The sequence below is a fragment of the Alosa pseudoharengus genome, unplaced genomic scaffold (genome assembly GCF_046254945.1).
Source record: "Alosa pseudoharengus isolate Yale_2024_CS ecotype anadromous, Long Island Sound unplaced genomic scaffold, YU_APseudo_1.1 YU_APseudo_1.1_scf_14, whole genome shotgun sequence".
NCBI lineage: Eukaryota > Metazoa > Chordata > Actinopteri > Clupeiformes > Clupeidae > Alosa > Alosa pseudoharengus.
Window position 1 is genome coordinate 39,962,459 of NW_027468609.1, and position 20,359 is coordinate 39,982,817.

General features: G+C 40.9%; 1 protein-coding gene across 1 annotated transcript; it reads left to right on the forward strand.

Annotated features, from left to right (window-relative positions):
• Positions 1 to 353: 353 nt before the first annotated feature.
• tbca (tubulin cofactor a) lies at positions 354 to 18,075 on the forward strand. The gene is made up of 4 exons (XM_076284917.1): positions 354 to 518; positions 14,139 to 14,244; positions 14,754 to 14,840; positions 17,785 to 18,075. Exons 1-4 carry the CDS (start codon positions 466 to 468, stop codon positions 17,863 to 17,865), a joined length of 327 nt encoding a protein of 108 aa, XP_076141032.1. The 5' UTR covers positions 354 to 465; the 3' UTR covers positions 17,866 to 18,075.
• Positions 18,076 to 20,359: the final 2,284 nt, after the last annotated feature.

The window sequence follows — 20,359 nt, forward strand, 5'->3', positions numbered from 1 at the left end:
TAATTGGTTTTACGGGGTTTTACAGGTTAGAGTAATGCTGTCAAATAAGCCATTACTTCAATTAATCGTGTTTCCTTACTCTCTGACAACATATGGTGATCATTTTTGGAATGGTTACAGTTTATTTTCCATTATTTCCTACATACTGGTGCTTTAAGCACCTTCTTACTGATTGTGTCTTACATAAATATATATCATTTGAAAGTACATGTTATAAGTATTCCATTTCACCAAACTTTTAAATATAGAGAACTTGATGTTTTCACATTCACAGAATTTGAAGTCCATCAGGTTCCGACTTTTATGTTGAAGGATTTACGAATGGCGGCCATATTGGAATTTTAGTTATTGTCGCTGGCTCCACGCAGCTTTGGTTAGTTAGTTGAGCTTGACATCGGTGGTGTATGCAAGCGTTAATTTTGGTGTCTACCATTTAAATCTTATTATTAAGTGAAAATATTCACTATGGCAGATCCAAGAATACGACAAATTAAAATAAAGACAGGAGTCGTAAAGCGGTAAGGACCTGATTTGTTATATTGCAGGCTGATGTTATACGATAATGTTAACATTCGATATCTGGTTCGATATTTTCGTCCTGTGAAGCTGCAATAAGGCCAGGGTAGGCTAACGTTATCACAACGTTAACGTGTTTGTCTCCCTTGTGTTAATCGTAAATGGAAATGTTACTTAAATGTATGGTTTACAAAAATTAAGTGGAGGTTAGGGTAGTCAGTGGTAAAATGGGCGCATGCTGTCAACACGCAGTATTTCTGTATGGATTCTAATGGGAAGAGTAGCAGATAGGCTAATATGATGGGCTATAATGTTACCAAACAACCTATATAATCTTACCAAACATTGTTTTAAGCCTAAAACAAAACGTTTGGTCGCTTCTAGACCAAAGTAACGTCACCGTCTCTGCATTTGTTTCGCCAAGCCTCGACGATGATGACCTGTATTATTAGCCGTTAGCAGTCAGGGTGAAGTCCATGTGTGTGCTCTGTTTATGGCTGCTGGAACACTGTAATTTACTATCTATCTTTCTAGACCATATTCATATTAACATGATAGTAGGAGTTAAGTTAAGTTTAGAGACGAGTCCAGGAAGTGACGTCAAACGCGTAAAAATGCGTGATACAGGAAGTAAGATCCCCGAAGTAGGTAGGCCCATAGATATATACACTAGATGTCGCCTTGACTACTGCTGTTCATTGGAACGAATGCGTCAATCGAGACGCCATCTTGCTTCAGTGATCCACTCCTCTATAATGCATTAGCGTCAATCTGGGCAAAGATCTAGCGAAAATAAAGTCACCATAAATCGTCAAAATCTCAAGCAATTATCTAGTTTTTTGGGTTGTTCCAACTGACAGGCATGTATTTATGGTTGAGTCTAGAGAAAACTAAGCTTAAGACGATAATAAAGATACATTTTACCCGTCTAGCCCAATAGACTCCCATTCATTCTGCACTAGCTAGCGGCGGCCCCTAGAGGAACAATGAGTAAACTGCAACCAGGTTCGATACAATGAAAGTAAACAGGCTCTTCGTAGACAGGCTCTGGTTGAGGCCACATACCCCTCGTCTCGTTTACTCATGTAAGTTGTAATCTCACCAGAAGTTGCTGTATATCTGTAGAACATTTACCTCTGCTACTACATAGGCTACGCCAGTCGTTACTTTTATATGCATGGGTCAGTGCCATGGGCAAACGAGATGTAGCTGAATTCATAAATGACAAAGCCATGAGAAAGGTGATTTTCTTACGTTTCAACAACAAAGAAGCCGATCTGCCATCATTGTGAGAAGTTCCCAAATTTGTCGCTAATCGCTAAAAAGGTTTTCTATCGCTGGGGATGGCCAAACGTCGCTAAATAGGTAACGCTGACAATACAGGAGAACTAGTTTAGCGCTTCAGATCCCTGTACCATGATGGCGGCGGTGTTGACGCATGCTGAGAAGCAGAAGGCGACATCTAGTGTATATATCTATGAGGTAGGCCCAGAAAATCAAGGGGGCAGGCGAATTCCCGGAAGTAGAAGCATCGATGTAGCGGTGGTTATCAACTCTCTGCTAACCCCATAGAACGCCCATCCATTTAGGATTTTTTAGAACTCCCATAACTTCATAACAACATATATCATGTGCCGATATTTTAGCTTCTGTGTTATCTACATAAACAATAAAAGGCAAAACAAGACTCTACTACCTCGTACGTAACGTTAGGTTCCCGTAAGAAGAATGTTTAGCATGTCCGGTTGAAGGGAAGCTAACGCACTGAAGGGAGATAACCGTATTGTTTAGATAAGAAGCGTAGTCCAGCCAGCACGGAAACTCGTGAACAAAGCTATGTAGCCTACAATAGCATTGTAGCCTATGTTAAGGTAAAACATAGAGGCAAGTAAATCTAATGGAAAAAACGGTAGTTTTACCGTTAGGTAGTCTAACGTTAATCATTTCAGAGGTTTTCGATGGATTGACATAGGTCAGAAAAATGGAAAGAAGATTAGCCTCAAGGCTATAACTTTTTTGTTTTGTTTTACCATGACTGTTTTTGAAGATGATCATGTGTGGTAGTTTCAACATTAACACGACTTGATATCACTTGTGAGGATGATATTAATAATAATACATAAATAAATGTTTAACTTTGATGACTTTGAAGGCGAAGGAAGTGTGAGAAGAATTTCTGTGTAGCCTATCTATCATATGAGTTACAAGATTCAGTTCGATGGCTAACGTCACGAAGTTAAGTGCGAGTCTGCGCAGTACTGGGGGGACCAACTGAAAAATGACTCAGTACCCTCCCATTGAGAACGACGGAGTCTGTTCGTCCATTTCTTTTACTGTCTATGCAGAGAATAGGCGAGTTCGACTTGCGGCAGATCCATACATGGATTTCTATGGAATGTCACGAAAACATGCGTGCGCAACCAAGAGGCAGAAAGAACCACAGAACAGCATAGAGCAATGCAAAAGAGCAAAAGAATAAAATTAGTTTTTGTGCTGAAAACTGCACCAATTCGAAATCACGATGGCTAGAGAATGTTAAATATGTTCATTATCCCTAACGGAATGCATGTCTTCGCCAAAAATGGCAAAATACGATGTTATATTAATAATCCAAATGAACGTCAAACTTTGAAATATAGTCTGAAATGAGATGTTATTATCATTGAGACAACAGGGGTATACAAAAAAATCCAATTGTAGCTTACAGCAGCCGACTATTTAGGTTAAGTTTATAACTTTGTGGACGGCCACCAAGCGTCTTCTGCCTCACGGCTGCACGCGCATCTAGTTTTGTTGGTAAACGGGAAACCCGTGTATAGACAGTAAAAGAAATGGACGAACAGACTCCGTCGTTTTCAATGGGAGGGCACTGAGTCAAATAGAACGATTTTTCAGTTGGTCCCCCCAGTACTGCGCAGACTCACACTTAACTTCGTGACGTTAGCCATCGAACTGAATCTTGTAACTCATATGATAGATACACAGAAATTCTTCTCACACTTCCTTCGCCTTCAAAATCATCAAAGTTAAACATTTATTTATGTATTATTATTAATATCATCCTCACCAAGTCGTGTTAATGTTGAAGCTACCACACATGATCATCTTCAAAAACAGTCATGCTAAAACAAAACAAAAAAGTTATAGCCTTGAAGCTAATCTTCTTTCCACTTTTCCGACCTAAGGTCAATCCATCTAAAACCTCTGAAATGATTAGTGCCGTTTTTAAAAAAAAAAATAGGTTTACTTTTTTAGTATTATTAGGTTGCCTCTGTGTAATGCTTTACCTTAACATACGGTCGTGTATGCTAGGTTTTGTTTATGAGTTACCGTCATAGACAGTAAGGTGGACTGAGCTTCTTATCCAAACAATACGGTTATCTCCCTACGGCGCGAAAGAGAGATTACGTCAAAGCTAGCTTCCCTCCAACCGAACAAGCTAACGTTACGGACGAGGTAGTGGAGTCTGTTTTGCCTTTGTAGTGTTTATGTAGATAACACAGAAGCTACAATGTCGGCACAGGATATATGTTATATGAAGTTATGGTATTTCAAAAAAATCATAGAATGAATGTACTTCTATGGGAGTTAGCAGAGAGGTGGTCCCTCCAGCCTACGTCGATTCTTCTACTTCCGGGAATTCGCCTGCCCCCTTGGGCAGATCTGACTTGATGTGATGCATGCTGGGTTGAACACAATGCATACTGGGATGGACGCAATGCTTGCTGGTTAGAAATTCTGTCCGACTTCTGTCAGCCGGGGAGGGACTTACCACCGTGACACCATGTCACATGGCCTTAAAATATCGCGGGAGTCTTAGCCTGCAGACAGATCTTGCAGTTGCCTTCCACGAGCTGCACGAGCTGAAACACGCCCTCATGACTTCAGTTCAAAGACGTGATAGGACCATTTGGGAGAAATGTCCTCATGACGATTATGACGGGAGGCTCATGCTGCTTCCTTATGTTGGAATATGCAAAAATAAACAGAAATCGAAGGGATACCTTCTTATACGTGATTTCTGCAACAATGGTAGGCTAGCCTACTGAAAACGTTTGGATATTCTGTTTTTTTCTGCTGTTGGCTAAATAGATAGACACACATATAGGGGAAACACTTGATATTGAATTTATGTGCTACAATGCAGGCCTGTTAACTGTATGACAACAGTGGTTTATTTAAACTACATCATAAGAATTTATTTCGTCAGTCATCATGCTCATTTTAATGAGTAAGAATGAAAGTTCTTCTGTGTTTATTGCAAACAACATTCCGCGATGTCTCCCGCGAGTCACGTCAGGCAGACTGTAGCCTTTCTGTCCGGGATGAGCTGCCCTCTGTTGTAGCTCCTCCCGGCTAGCCTCTGAAGATCACGTTTACGTAGAAAGTCAGACTCAGTCAAGGCGAACAAGCCTAACGTCTAATAAGGGGAGAACCGCCACTCTCGGGAAACTTCCGGTTTCTGAACTGGTTGCAGTTCCTGTTCTGGTTCCACATGAGGGCGCTCACGAATAAGTGCAGAATGAATGGAGGTCTATGGAGCTGTACCCCTCAAATCCACTTTTCTCGGGATATAATTTTTTGGCCAGAAATTGGAATGTTGCATGCGAAAGAGGGGGCAGAGAAAATATACACCGCTGAGTATTATATTTTTTGAGTCACTTATTTGTTCTAAAAAGCCTTTCATATGCGTCAATGACGTCATTCATTAGCAGCAAGCTAGTGAGTTGTGAGCAACAACGACCCAACCTGTAAGAAATCGAAAGGACGTAAGTACTCGTTCATTCAACTTTTGACCTATAATCCATATTGATCTTGCAGAAACCACAATCCAATCTTCGATTTGTCAACGACAACCAGGTGAAAGAGACACATTTAGCCGTCTAGCTCCATAGACCCCCATTGTTTTTGCACTTATTCGTGATCGCCCCTAGCGAAACTGCAGCAGATTGCAGGTACAATGGAGTTAATAGGGAGTGATCCGGCTCTCCGTAAACGGGCTCTGGTAGGCCTACATAATAGGCGCATAGACATAGGCTTGTTTGAGATCGACTGAGTCTGACCAGAGCCCGTTTACGGAGAGCCGGATCACTCCCTATTAGCTGCATTGTACCTGCAATCTGTTGCAGTTCCGCTAGGGGCGATCACGAAGAAGTGCAAAAACAATGGGGGTCTATGGAGCTAGACGGCTAAATGTGTCTCTTTCACCTGGTTGTCGTTGAGAAATCAAAGATTTGATTGTGGTTTCGGCAATGTTTTCTGCTAATGAATGACATCAAATGGCATTTGAAAGGCTTTTTAGAACAAATAAGTAACTCAAAAAATATAATACTCAGCGGTTTGTATTTTCTCTGCCCTCTCTTTAGACTGCAACATTCGAATTTCTGGGCAAAAAATTACAACAACCTGATTTAATGCAATTTCAGTCAAATTTCTACCCTGCACATAGGTCAATCCCATGCACACAGCAATCAGCATAGGCTACTAGACATAAAGGAAACCTATGGTGTGTTCATGTGCATGGGGAAAATAAATTCCCAGTTAAAAAATGTCATCTCATGTGGGAATAACTGAGGTGAAACTGGGGGAAGTTTGCAAACATTCTCTGGTCTGACTTTGTCTGGCTTTCTACGTCAACGTGATCATCAGAGGCTAGCTGGCAGGAGCTACAACAGAGGGCAGCTCATCCCGGACAGACAGGCTACAGTCTGCCTGACGTGACTCGCGGGAGATATCGCGGAATTTTGTTGGCAATAAATACAGCAGAACTTTCATTCTTACTCATTAAAATGAGCATGATGACTGACGAAATAAATTCTTATGATGTAAAGCGATTTCAGACATACGTGTAAGACCGGAGGTTCTGCCGATGTTAAACGGTCGGGCCGTATATCTGAACTACATAACCGGTCATGTGGAAGTCCGAATTCACCCGGCGTTTATACTACTCCCCCCCCCCCCCTAGTATTTCCTCCGGACATTATGTAAATGTGCTGTGTCTGAATGAAGCGTAGAACATGCGGTTAAGATTCACACCTAGTGAGAGGGCGTCTTGGTGACGTTTCTTTCGTGCGTCCATGTGGTTAGATCTGACTTAAATACCAGTGTTATGATGGAGTGGCATAATGCTGTCCAGAAAATCTCAGACCTGGAAAGATGCAGACATCACGGAGCTACTGTCCATGAGGGCATACATTTTGATAGAACACATGAAGGGAACGGCAAGATACGTTGTAGCCTACAACTGCATGGCAAGGCCAAACGAATTCAAAAGACTGAATCACCATAAGCAGAAGGCGCTGAAAAGGCAGTAGCCTACAGCGACGTCGTTGACGACAATAACAGGAGTATTTAATAAATTGTTAGCCAACACGGTTTTCTGTTCATTGAGAGCTCGCTGATATTTGTTGAGCATATATGCCTAGAGAAAATGAAAACGAAGAAAAGCCAACTTTGTTACAAGCTCCTTACGTAAAAGCAATAGACACATGGGGAGAGGATGCTTTTGGAAAAAATAAACCATGAAAAAACGAACAACTTCACTGTTATGTTAGTATTTTGTTTATTGCTTAAAAACGTTGTATGATGGCCTTGCAGTTTTGAGTTAGCCTACTGAATTGGCTGGTAGCCTACCATAAAGTTTGTGCATGCTCTCTCTCCAACGCAAACCAGATGTGGGGTTCTATAGCCAAGTAATTCTGGTACATAACGTTGAAAACAGATAAATGTGTTTATTCGAAGCACACATACAAATACTGTTTGCTTACTTGACTAGCCTACTTCAAGTATTAGCCTACGCACAATAGATTTGTCTTCTTTAGCCTACATAATGCATAGGCTACACGTTGTAAACAAAAAGCAGCTGTGACAGGCAGCGGCCGCATATATTCTGCGTCATATCTCGCATCTTGTGAACTCTACAAGCCCCCACCCCTCACTCGACAACCACACGGAGATTCTGTAATGTGCGTGTATGTCGTTCACACATACGTCGGTATAAGGTCAGTATTAGGTCCGCAGGTTAGCATCATATCTGAATCATCCGGAGGTTATATCTGAAAGCGCTTGTAGTTTAAATAAACCACTGTTGTCATACAGTTAACAAGCCTGCTTTGTAGCACATAAATTCAATCAAGTGTTTTCCCTATGTGTGTCTATCTATTTAACCAACAGCAGAAAATAACAGAATATCCAAACGTTTTCAGTAGGCTAGCCTACCATTGTTGCAGAAATCACGTATAAGAAGGTATCCCTTCGATTTCTGTTTATTTTCGCATATTCCAACATAAGGAAGCAGCATGAGACACCCGTCAAAATTGTCATGAGGAGATTCCTCCCAAATGGCCCTATCGCGTCTTTGAACTGACGTCATGAGGGCGTGTTTCAGCTCGTGCAGCTCGTGGAAGGCAACTGCGGGCTAAGACTGCGGGCTAAGACTCCCGCAATATTTTAAGGTCATGTGACATGGTGTCACGGTGGTAAGTCCCTCCCCGGCTGACAGAAGTCGGACAGAATTTCTAACCAGTAAGCATTGCATCCATCCCAGTATGCATTGTGTTCAACCCAATGCATCACATGAAGTCAGATCTGCACAGATCTGCCTCAAGTCGAACACGCCTAATATACATAGACGCCTCATCGACCGCTACTCCCTACTCAACAAGATCTCACAGAGAGACGTGCACACGGCACGAGGGACCAACTACAGCCAGACGGGCAGTCAGCACGCGCTCTATCACCATACTACGTCATATCCGATTTACTCTCAAGATGTAAAAGTTTGCCAAGAAATGTCATTAAACCCAACAGTAGAGGTGCAAGCTAGCAAATCAACTTAACATTAGCCTACTATTATTTGTTGCTGTATGGCACACAGCTGCAGCTTAAAAACTGCGTGTGTGTGTGAGGAGAAAAGACAGGCTACGGCAAGTAGCCTTTAACCTCGTGCCAAGTTAAAGTGGTGTCGAGATGTTTTAATGGGGCAGCCGTGGCCTACTGGTAAGCGCTTCGGACTTACCGGAGGGTTGCCGGTTCGAACCCCGACCAGTAGGCACCTAACCCCTCACTGCTCCCCGAGCGCCGCTGTTGTTGCAGGCAGCTCTCTGAGCCAGGATTAGTGTGTGCTTCACTGTGTGTTCACTGTGTGCTGAGTGTGTTTCACTAATTCATGGATTGGGATAAATGCAGAGACCAAATTTCCCTCACGGGATCAAAAGAGTATATATACTTATACTTGATGCATTTTTAGATGCATTACCCGCATCACCCGTGCACGAACCCGTAGCCTATGACTTTGAACGGTGACCGCAAACATTTCTTTAGGCCTACTGCAGCCGCACGCAGACATCATTACAGACAAGCGCGAACCATAGACAGTGAATGAAACAAAGCGAACGTTTGCATAAACCAATGGTGTAAACATAATCATAGATGATATAAAAGAAAGAACAGCCTACCTTTGTATGTAGCCAATTTATATTCACAATACTTACTAAAATATAATTCATATTATTTTATTGCATCTGTATTAGTTTACAAGTTTACAACTGACAAGTCGGTTGGACTAAAAGGGAAAAAAAAAATTATATTTGGGTCGGTCCTAAATTGACAGGGTCGGTCGGGTTACGGCAAACGAAAATATTTTTAAGGATGGCCTGATGATGCTACTTGTCAGGACACTTCACAGGAGTAAAAGGCCTTGAAGATGGGTGTTGATACTTTGAACTTCCTCAGTTGACGTAGGAAGTACAGTCTTTGCCTTGATTTCCTCAGTGTGTGCTGGGTGTTAACAGTCCATGTTAGATCGTCAGTGAGGTGTACTCCCAGGTATTTGAAGCTTGTGACTCTCCACTGGCAGCCCACTGATCTTTAGTGGAGTGTAATCTCTGCTCTGTTGTTTCCTGTAGTCCACCACATTCTGCTGACATTCAAAGTGAGGTTGTTGGACTGGCACTACTGTGCTACCTCATCCACCTGGTTCAGATAGGCCTGTTGATTGTTGTTGCTGACCAGGCCCACCACCGCTGTGTCATCTGCCATGGCCGTCGTAGCCCCTTGCGTTGGCCGTGACGCCCCTTTGAAAATCAGAGGTTTACAGGCCACGGTGGCCTTGGTGCCCCCTTCTTTAAATATTCTGCTTTGCGTCCTACTAATAGCGATATATATTTAGCCTATGGCCTGTCAAAATAATCTTAGCATTCACAGCGCAAATTACGCAGTGGAGAAAGTGACAGCGCAAGAAAGAAAGTGCGTCCAAATTAACCCATTCTTCGCAGTTGAACTACTCGCGAAGTAGCCTACTCATCACACAGACATCACAAGTATCACATAAAAGAGCTTTTTCTCAGCTTTTAAACGATGTTAGCCGCTAATTGCTGTGGTGAACGGTTCGCGAGAAAAGTAAATAATATCATTCAATTTAATCATAAATTCTACTGAAGGTTTTGCGTCCATCTCCCATTCATCTCGGTGGAATCCTTTACGAACCCTTCGTTTAACATATGACAAACCATATATCAGAATTAACAGCAGACCTTACCGAACAGAAAGGTGTAAAGCAGTCCCCTGTACAGTTAGCCGTTCCAGACTAATCCCGTTTTGAATTTGCAGTAAATTTCAACATACATGGATGTCTCCATATTTGGGATTTAAGTTTTACACTGTGTTTAAATTGTTCCACATTATTTCATAACGGGCCAAATACAAAATAAATATTACAAATGTCGCCTAGATATCGGTAAATCAGAGGACAGCTGACTATAATAGTTTGTGAAAGTAGCCTTAATGATCACAAAATGCTAAGCATGCATCTAGGCTATTTGAGTTTCTTAAAGCTGAGCTGTGCTTAAATTGTTCAATACATGATTTCATAACAGGCCAAATATAAAATAAATGTTAAATATAGCATAGATATCTGAAATAGATGATCAGATGATTTACAGTTATATGTAATATGTCATGTTTTTGTAATGTTTCATACAGTGATGCAGGTCTACTGCAGTGAATACAACTTTGATCATTTTTATAGCATACTACTGTATAGTTAACTTTGGCCTTGGTGCCCTGACATGTGGCCTTGGTGCCCTGACATGTGGCCTTTGTGCCCCCCACCAAATATGCCCAACTGAAGGCCAAGTGGCCTTGCCCCTAAAATGGTGAAATTCCAAGCCTGGGTGTGACTGTAGCTGGCTCTGCAGTCATGGGTGTAGATGACAGGTTTCTTATTCTGCTTCCTTATGTTGGAATATGCGAAAATGAACAGAAATAATAATAATAATAATAATAATAATAATAATATTTATTTATTTAGCACTTTTCAAGCATTGAGAACAAAGTGCTTACAGACAAACATGAAGTGCAACAAAAGTGCTTCACACACGACACAAACAAACAAATAACAAAAAAGTGGCGTAATCGCCAGCGTACCCGTGACACATACAACGTGAAACATACGGACAACAAACAAACAAACAAACAAAAACAAATAATAAAATAAATAATTAATAAGACATTTTAAAAAGAAATTTAGTCCAGTTGGTTGCATCTAGTTAACCGGCTGAATAGTCCAAGGGCAATGATGAAGGCGCACAGCTGTGTCCAACCCGGAGGATTTAACGTTATCCTGGCAGTCTGGAGAGCACTGGAAGCAATGAACAGTCTGAAGTAGACAGCGACCATTTGTTGTTCAGTGAGATCGCTGTCATCAGAGTTCTTCAAACTTGCTTCTAACGTTAACGTTACTCAATCCAGACTCCAGGCAGCAGAGCATGGCAGCTCGCAGGTCAGTCCAGTGGTCGCGGCAGCGGCACATCTCACAGAGGTCCACCACAACCGTCATGAGAAATCCCTTTCCAAAGCGCAGCGCCGTTCACGGATGGAGTACACCAGAGGCCCAGGACAAAAGCCAACATTAACGATTAGCCATGGCTAGGTCCTCAGCCCAATTTACTTTAACATTAAGTTGACTTAAAGTCACAGCATCAGCAGACTTACGTAAGAATAACACAAAAACTACCAAAAAATAACGCAAATAAAGAGAGGATACATTTAACTAGACAAAAAAATACAAAAATAAACAACATTACATAAAATTACGAACATTACATAAAAACAAACAAAAACATGATGCCAGACGGAGCGGCGTGTCTCGGAATGGAAGGAATACCACTATTGGAAGCAACTGGAATCCATGCATTTCCACTGAATTATAAAGCGCTTTCAGATATAACCTCCGGAGTACATGCGGAGGTTTGTCAAACGGAGGTCCTACCATTCGGATGATTCAGATATGATGCTAACCTGCAGACCTAATACTGACCTTATACGGACGTATGTGTGAACGACATACACGCACATTACAGAATCTCCGTGTGGTTGTCGAGTGAGGGGTGGGGGCTTGTAGAGGTCACAAGCTGCGAGATATGACGCAGAATATATGCGGCCGCTGCCTGTCACAGCTGCTTTTTGTTTAAAAAGTGTAGCCTATGCATTATAGGCTAAAGAAGAGAAATCTATTGTGCGTAGGCTAATACTTGAAGTAGGATAGTCACGTAAGTGCGCACATACAGTATTTGTATGTGTGCTTCGAATAAACACATTTATCTGTTTTCAACGTTATGTACCAGAATCTGGTTTGCGTTGGAGAGAGAGAGCATGCACACACTTTATGGTAGGCTACCAGCCAATTCAGTAGGCTAACTCAAGACGTCAAGGCCATCATACAACGTTTTTAAGCAACAAACTAAATACTAACATAACAGTGAAGTTTTTTCATGGTTTATTTCTCCCCTAGCATGATATGATTTGAATTTAGACAGCTACGCCATTTCAGCGCGGTGTATGAGTAGGCCTAAGAGCGAGAAGTTTTATAATGCCCTTGCCACTCCGACTCCTCAATAAAAACTGCGCGCACACACACCAGACCACTTGACTTTACATCATTAAACTATTTCAGTATATTGCTTTTCTGATTGTCAAAACCACACCTAACTTATGGCGTCTCCACTCCACAGCAAAAGTGTCCTAACCACGTTACAGCTGTTTCTATCTGAGCCACTCCAATAGTGAAAGGATTTCAGTGTCATATTTCGGTGGCACTAGCTGTCGTGGAACTCGAGATGACATGTCTACTGATAGGCAACAGGTCTCACCAACACGAAATTCTAATTGCAAAAGATGCATCCTACCTCATCTGTTGTACTGTAGTTATTAGAAATTGGGCTTTTCACAATCCAACGATATATCCAAAGTGCGAACTAGTTCGTGATGGTCTATGAAAACTGCCAGTAGGCTATGCATGCTACACAGAGTTCTGACCGGGCTGTGCATGGCCTAATAAGCAGGCAAGATATAACCCACGATCGCCATGGTTTCGTTGTCAATTCGTGTTTGTGGTAATAATGACAGCAACAATAAAACCATCTGTATCTTACGATCTTCATCATTCTTGACAGATCACCAGCCTCCTCTGGATGGTCATATGCATAGCCTATAGCCTACCTTTAGTTTTCATTTAGATTTTAAACACGAATCTACTGTCTTTACTGCCGGGAGAGAAAAAAAATCCTGTATTCTTTTCTGTAGCCTAATTCTGCCTAAGGCTATCAATGAACAGAAAACCGTGTTGGCTAACAATTTATTAAATACTCCTGTTATTGTCGTCAACGACGTCGCTGTAGGCTACTGCCTTTTCAGCGCCTTCTGCTTATGATGATTCAGTCTTTTGAATTCGTTTGGCCTTGCCATGCAGTTGTAGGCTACAACGTGCCATTCCCTTCATGTGTTCTATCAAAATGTGGTATGCCCTCATGGACAGCTCCGTGATGTCTGCATCTTTCCAGGTCGGAGATTTTCTGGCACTATGCCACTCCATCATAACACTGGCATTTAAGTCAGATCTAACCACATGGACGCACGAAAGAAACGTCACCAACACGCCCTCTCACTAGGTGTGATTTTAACCGCATGTTCTACTTCTCGTTCAGACACAGCACATTTACATAATGTCCGGAGGAAATACTGGGGGGGGAGTAGTATAAACACCGGGTGAATTCGGACTTCCATATGACCGGTTATGTCGTTCAGATATACGGCCCCACCGTTTAACATCGGCAGAACCTCCGGTCTTACACGTATGTCTGAAAGCGGTGATTTTTGGAATCTGATCCCTTATCATACCTGTTCATTCGTACTCGTCGCTCGACTTATCGTGACTAAATTCAAGATGGCGGCGAACGGTAAACTTCCTGAAGGTACTGTCTGTATAAATAGTCTTGTAAATAAACTACCAGTGCTTTTTCAAAGTTCGCAATGTCTCGTTTTAAATGTCAAGGCCCTCGGAAGTCTACCAATGAAGCATGGAGCTACTTTGAGCCTCGTAAATGGTGTAAAACAGTGATTTATTTGCATGGCTAGGCCGATGCCCGAGGCAGCCCCATTGAAAACTGTTGGTAGCATCGGCTAACTAGCGCCATATTTCTGAGTGCAGGGGACAAAGATGAGCTATGAGACATACGTTCACACTCGGTATCATGTTTCAACACACTTTAGGTCATATGGCCAGAGTTCTTCTTTAATGTTATTGTAAAAGTATGGAAAAGTTAATGGATTGCCTTTTTTTATAGACTTGCCAAAGAAGAAGTCCTGTATATAAAGGAAGCCAAACAACAGGAGGAGAAGATTGAGCATTTGAAAGCAGAAGCCAGAGATGAATATTTGATTAAGAAACAGGTTAGATATTTTCTACTAAATATAATTTATCTACAGCAGCCTCTTTATACTGTATATCATTATATCTTTACTTTTATTTGGTTGAATCGTGTTCAATCTGTAATTTGCTTTCTTTAAGTCTTTTTAAGCCATCTTTGACTGGAACTGAAGATATGGTTGTGTGATATGACCAAAATGACATGTCCTTTTGGGGGCATCCGTGGCCTGTTAATGCGATGAATAATTTATTAAATTACCATATCTATTATATTTTGTATTGTACTCAACAAATAAGTCATAATTGGTAAAGACAATCCAAAGACTCGTAAACTACACTATTCTGTCATATTCATAGGGTTGCATTAATGCATTTCCTGAACTTAATTTTCCTCAGAGACCATAACTGTCCTCAGTTTTCTTGGTATATAACGTGTTTATGCTACCACATTATAAATTATGTTCTTCATGGTACTGGTGCTTTTTTTGACTGTGATCATGTGTGCTTGTCTTCTGCGCTAACAATTTCTAAGATTGAAGTGCTGCAGGAGTCTCGCATGATGATTCCAGACTGCCACCGACGACTTGTCACAGCACATGCTGATCTTCTTCAGTTACTTGTGAGTCCAGACGCACAGGGTTGTTAACATACTACTGATAAATATATATACACACACACACACACACACACACACACATATATATATATATATATATATATATATATATATATATATATATATATATATATATATATATATATATATATATATGTATGTATGTATGTGTGTGTGTGTATATATATGTATGTGTGTATGTATGTATGTATGTATATATATATATACAGTTAAGAACAGTGATGCAGGTCTACTGCTGTGAATAGGCTAAATACAACTTTGATCATTTTTATAGCCTACTGCAGGGCTATTCAATTAGTTTGTAATGGGGGCCAGTTCATGAAAAGCATCATAACTGAGGGGCCGGAGAAATATGGCTTGAAATATGAGTAATCACATTAACAGCTCTATATACAATGAAGTACAACAGCAACATGCATAACAACATCATTAGTCGGTTGTTGGTGGCTAATATGGAATGAAATATGTGATAACAGATAACACTAATAGAATCTGTGCTTTGCACAGTAACTGCTAGGTCCAAGATTTCCAGTTAGTACAAACAGGATTCAAAAACTGTTCAGGTGAATTAAATGTGTAATCAGTCGCATATGTAGCTCTTCTGACTTATAGGCCTATACTTGTTACATTTGACGTTCCCACCATTGAAATGAGATGACCGTGACCTAGCAGTGGGGGCAGGCCAGTCATAATAGCCTAATAATAATAACACGGGGGTCCGGGGGTGTCTCCCCCGTGATTCTTTTTTCTTTTCTGGTTGTTAATCACACTATTTTAACATGTTTTGAGAGGGACAAGCCCATCTTTTTTCTGACACACCTCACGTTACCCCATGCATTAAACCAAATGTCACTGCTTGAATAAATGAAAAACATAGCCTACTGAACATAAGCATCGTCATAGTTCATGATGACAATGAAAACGTTTAGCCTAGGCCTACTTGGTTTCTGACAGAAATTACGTTTTGTGCCAACATATTGTAGGAACACAAACCACAGCCTTTATTTGGTGAATGGGGGTGCAAATCATCTCCTTTACTTTCTTTGGTTATTATAGCCTACGATTCATTTAAACCACAAAACGTTTTGTCGTCGCCACATTTACAAATATGCAATTTAACTTTGTTAGGCTTCGAATCGCAATTGAGTGTGCATTTAATGTAACATGCCACATGATTTCCAAGAGGCCTTTAGACAGGCTCATTTCCGACTTAACTAAACTATTATTGCATTTGTTTATGTTGTAAGACGAAATGAAGGACATCGGCAATAGCCAGGCTACTATATAGAAATACTTTGAAATTCCCCTTGAGTTGGATCTGCTCCAACTTTTCCACCAAGTTTTGCAAAAAATGTGCCCGTGTTTTTTTGCGATATTGTTGACAAAACTATGTGTGTGGTGCAACCTGTTAAATAGTTCATAAACTCCAACGTAGTGCCGATTTAGGTTGAAACTAAACTATGGCACTTACGTTCAGCTTATGTACAAATGTAATGAATTGTAGCCTAACTTGTTCAATGGGCTGGTGCTGTGGCTGCAGGACTAAAGCGAGCGAGAGATGCAAGAGTGGAGAACAGCTCATGCGCTTGCTAGAGATTACATGTTTTTTAAAGGGCCAGTACAAATTACCTCCAATTGAAGAGCCCTGGCCTACTGTAAAGTTAACTTTGGCCTTGGTGCCCCCACCAAATATGCCCAACTGATGGCCAAGTGACCTTGCCCCTAAAATGGTGAAATTCCAAGCCTGCACATTTGGCCTTGTACACACTTTGTAGTATGATGTGTGCCTGCCTCTATGCTTGCTAATGCCTTGATTGAAATGAGACCTGTTTTCCTGAATCTACATATCCGTCTTTGCTGTCCAGCACTGCTCTCCCATAGCATGTTGTGGTCTTCCTCCTTTCCAACAGCTCTACCTTTCTGTCTCTCCCTGTTTCAGCTGTCTCTGGTTGAAGCCTGGTGATATTGGAAACAAAGTATCCTAATTGAGTAGCTTATCATACAGCACGTACACTTACTATACACTACCAAGACAATCTTAACGAGTGGCCTATGATAACCTAATGAAATGCTCGGCAGACCGGATTAAATGCTTGGCGGGCCGGAGTAAAGTGCGGGTGGGCCGCATTTGGCCCGCGGCCCGTACTTTGGACACCCCTGATCTACAGCCTGTGACGTAAATTGAATAGCCATGTCCGATACACGGATGTCTGCTTTAGTTGACAGCACGTTAACTAGATTTTAATCGGTCAACGGAAGCAGCTGTCTGTTAATGTTCGTGCAGATTCATGTCCCTTGCATTTTGCAACTGCGAGGTCCATGGCAGATGCACGCTGTCCCCTCTGCGATGCGTTCGCCCCCCAGCCCATATGAGAAACCGCCCCTGCTTGGTGCACCACGTGGTGATGAGCGCGGTGGCACTGATCACTGTGCAATAGTTTCTATCAGGCAACTTTTAAACTGAAACTTTCCGCCTACAAGCCCCTCAATGTTCCTCTCCATCTTCAGCTAACTCTCAGACTAGGGGCTGCAGGTTTCGCAGCTTCCGTAATTGGAAGTCAGCACCCCACAAAGGACGTATGGTAAACAAAATGCGTTAATTGCGTTAATATTTTTTTTATGCGTTTTGTATTTCAAAATGAATCGCTACAATTAATGTGTTAATTTTGACAGCCCTCATTTTTTCTCCTTGGGACAAGCCCTTTTCAATCATGGAAGAGACTTTTCCATTGGGATTGATCGAACATTCCGTTTCAGAGTCAATAAAAAGAATAATAGCCTATAGTTATACTTGCCCTGCATGATTAGTCGATATTGACAAGCAGCTGTAACATTATAGCCTGCTAACCTCGATAACCCAGTATTCTAAGTTTAGCTTAGGGATATGGCCTCAGTGTTTTGTGAACATATTCACTGTCTTCTATAGGAAAATGAAGTGGATCTTGCAGAAACAGAGGAGTTCAAAGAAGCACAGACCATTCTGGATTCTGTGAAGCTTGATGGATGATTTGTCAAACACCTCCACCATAATAATCTACCCCTGTAAAAGCTCATGGTGATTCCAGTAAATAGTAATGATTTGTTGTGCATGAACAATATATTCAGCTATAATCCACTTTCTTTCATACTTTTTTTTTTATCCTTTCCAACGTGACTTGACATTCTGCCTAGTTTAGTCCCTCTCCACTTGCATATTAAATTGACACTTTGTACAATGTGTTTGTGGTTGTCTTTTTGCTGTTGTTGTGCTTTACCTGTTCCAAGTTCATTCTTGTCTCCAATTTAGCAGACACTTTTGTCCAAAGCGACTTACAAATATAAAACAATACAATAGTTAAAAATATAGCTGCAAGCAGCAATGTGGGGGCCTAGCAGTACACTAGCAGGAATGACGTTGCCATGGCATGATCAAGCACTTGCAGCAACTTTCATGGCAATTGGATAAAGAATGACTGAGATATCAGCTCATTTACTTTTACAGCGCATCTAGAGGCCAAATTACGTCAATGTCCTTGTGCGTCCTCACAATCAAGTATTAAGTCCCTGTATCAAGTTTGGCTTTAGTACATCAAAGCGTTCCGGAAATATGAGCTCACCTCCTGTTTTGCAGTGCCAATAGAGGCAAAATTCTTTATTATATATTAATTCAAATATTTTATTGATACACTCCTTAATGTAGTCTTACCATGTCATTGTTTTTATATTATTGATTGAATGGGCATTGTTGTTTTATTATTGCTTTTCCCCTCATTTTCATTGCTTATTTTATTAGGCTATTGATTGAATTGATATTGTTGTTTATTATTACTATTCTCCTTATTATATTTGAACATAATCTGTTCCCTGTTCAATTTGTTGTTTTGTATTTGTGTGTCGCTTTGGACAAAGGCGTCTGCCAAATCCATAACCATAACCATAAAATGATACCAATTTCCTAGTGCGGGAAATACATTTCAATATCTTAATTTCCCCCTGCCAGCAACCCAGGCCAATGGGTGTACAGTCAGTAAATGTTGGCTACACATGAATTCATTTATTGTATGTCCTCCAGGAACGGCATTTAACAAAACTTGGCAGGCATTCAGAGGGTATCATAATGATCCTACACGTCAAATTTTGTGCAGTTCTGAACATGTCAGCCAAAGATAACCTGTGATTAACGCCTCATTTTTGCTTATAAATTTAAGTCCGTTTGTCATTGTAGACAGGGCCATAATTCTGTAACCCTGTAGGCATTTTTAAGGAAAAGTTGTTATACATTGATATTTTGGAAGTTTGATGTCTTCTGAATATTAATCCACTGTGTAGCATTGAATAAGGGTCTCGCTTTTTAATAATTGTTATTGAAACAGTATGTGTATTGATCAGAGACACTAAAGGCAGAGACTTTCTAATGTGGAGACAGCACTCAAAAAATACTCCATAGAAATGCATGGGGCTAGTTTGTCACGCCAATATGGCCGTTGTCTACACATATCCCACCCCTTCCTCGGCAAAACGTCGACATGTGAATACAGTACATTGAGCCAATCATGTTGTGTGATGTGAATACATTGAGACAATCATATGGTGTGTTGTGAAGACATCGTGCCAATCATGTGTTGTGATCTCGCCGCTGGAGCAAGATTGGTGTCTTGAAGCCTTGCGCACGCGCATTTCTGCCGAAATGGATGCCCTACGAGTGCCCAAAAAGCGTTGTCAAATGGCCGCCGAGTGGAGGGACTTGCCTAAAAGGTGAACAGGGTAACATTTTTTTTATATATTTATTTTTTGGGGGGGCTTTTTAGGCCTTTACTCAGATAGGATAGAGGAGAATGACAGGAAGTGATTGGGAGACAGAGTCGGGGTGGGATCCGGAAAGGACCATGGGGCGGTAATCGAACCCGGGTCACCGGCGTGCAATGCAGGTGTCCCAGCCAGTCGCGCCACGGCCGGGGCCAGGGTAACATTTTTAACTTATAGATATCACCATGAAACTTTCTCAGTTTGTTACTTACACACTGTGAACACAAGTAATATTTATATTTAAAGTTTTCTGAAATGTTATGTATAATAGTGATGTAAATGAAATGTTTGTATAATGGTGCATTATCTATGTAAATATGCACTAATTTTGCATACATTTCCAAAAACTGAAAACTAAACATTGGATGAAGACGAGTTAAAAATGAATTTCATTTTGTTGACAGATGCACAAGTTTTTTTAAGACAATTTTGGATATCTCTTTTATCATTCAATAAATCATACATTGCTGTCAGCTGTCTATAAATATAGTTTTCCCGTCATGTTATAGGGATAAAATGTTATATTAATCAAGCTATGAATGACATAAACTATCCTCGCTGTAAAAGCCTTCAGAATATATAGATAAATAAATGTTACCTACATCTAGAGCATTTGATGTAGGTAAGTGCTACTGAAGTGTTTCAGAATGTGAGGAAAAACTAATTATAAGGAAACTGACTTTAAAAATATGTATTGGAATTTAAATCTGCAGACT

Excerpts from the sequence above, each read along its gene's own strand:
- tbca (XM_076284917.1), top strand. The coding sequence starts at position 466 with ATGGCAGATCCAAGAATACGACAAATTAAAATAAAGACAGGAGTCGTA. Across the intron at positions 519-14,138 it reads AAGACAGGAGTCGTAAAGCG|ACTTGCCAAAGAAGAAGTCC; the intron begins GTAAGGACCTGA and ends CTTTTTTTATAG. Across the intron at positions 14,841-17,784 it reads CTGATCTTCTTCAGTTACTT|GAAAATGAAGTGGATCTTGC; the intron begins GTGAGTCCAGAC and ends TGTCTTCTATAG.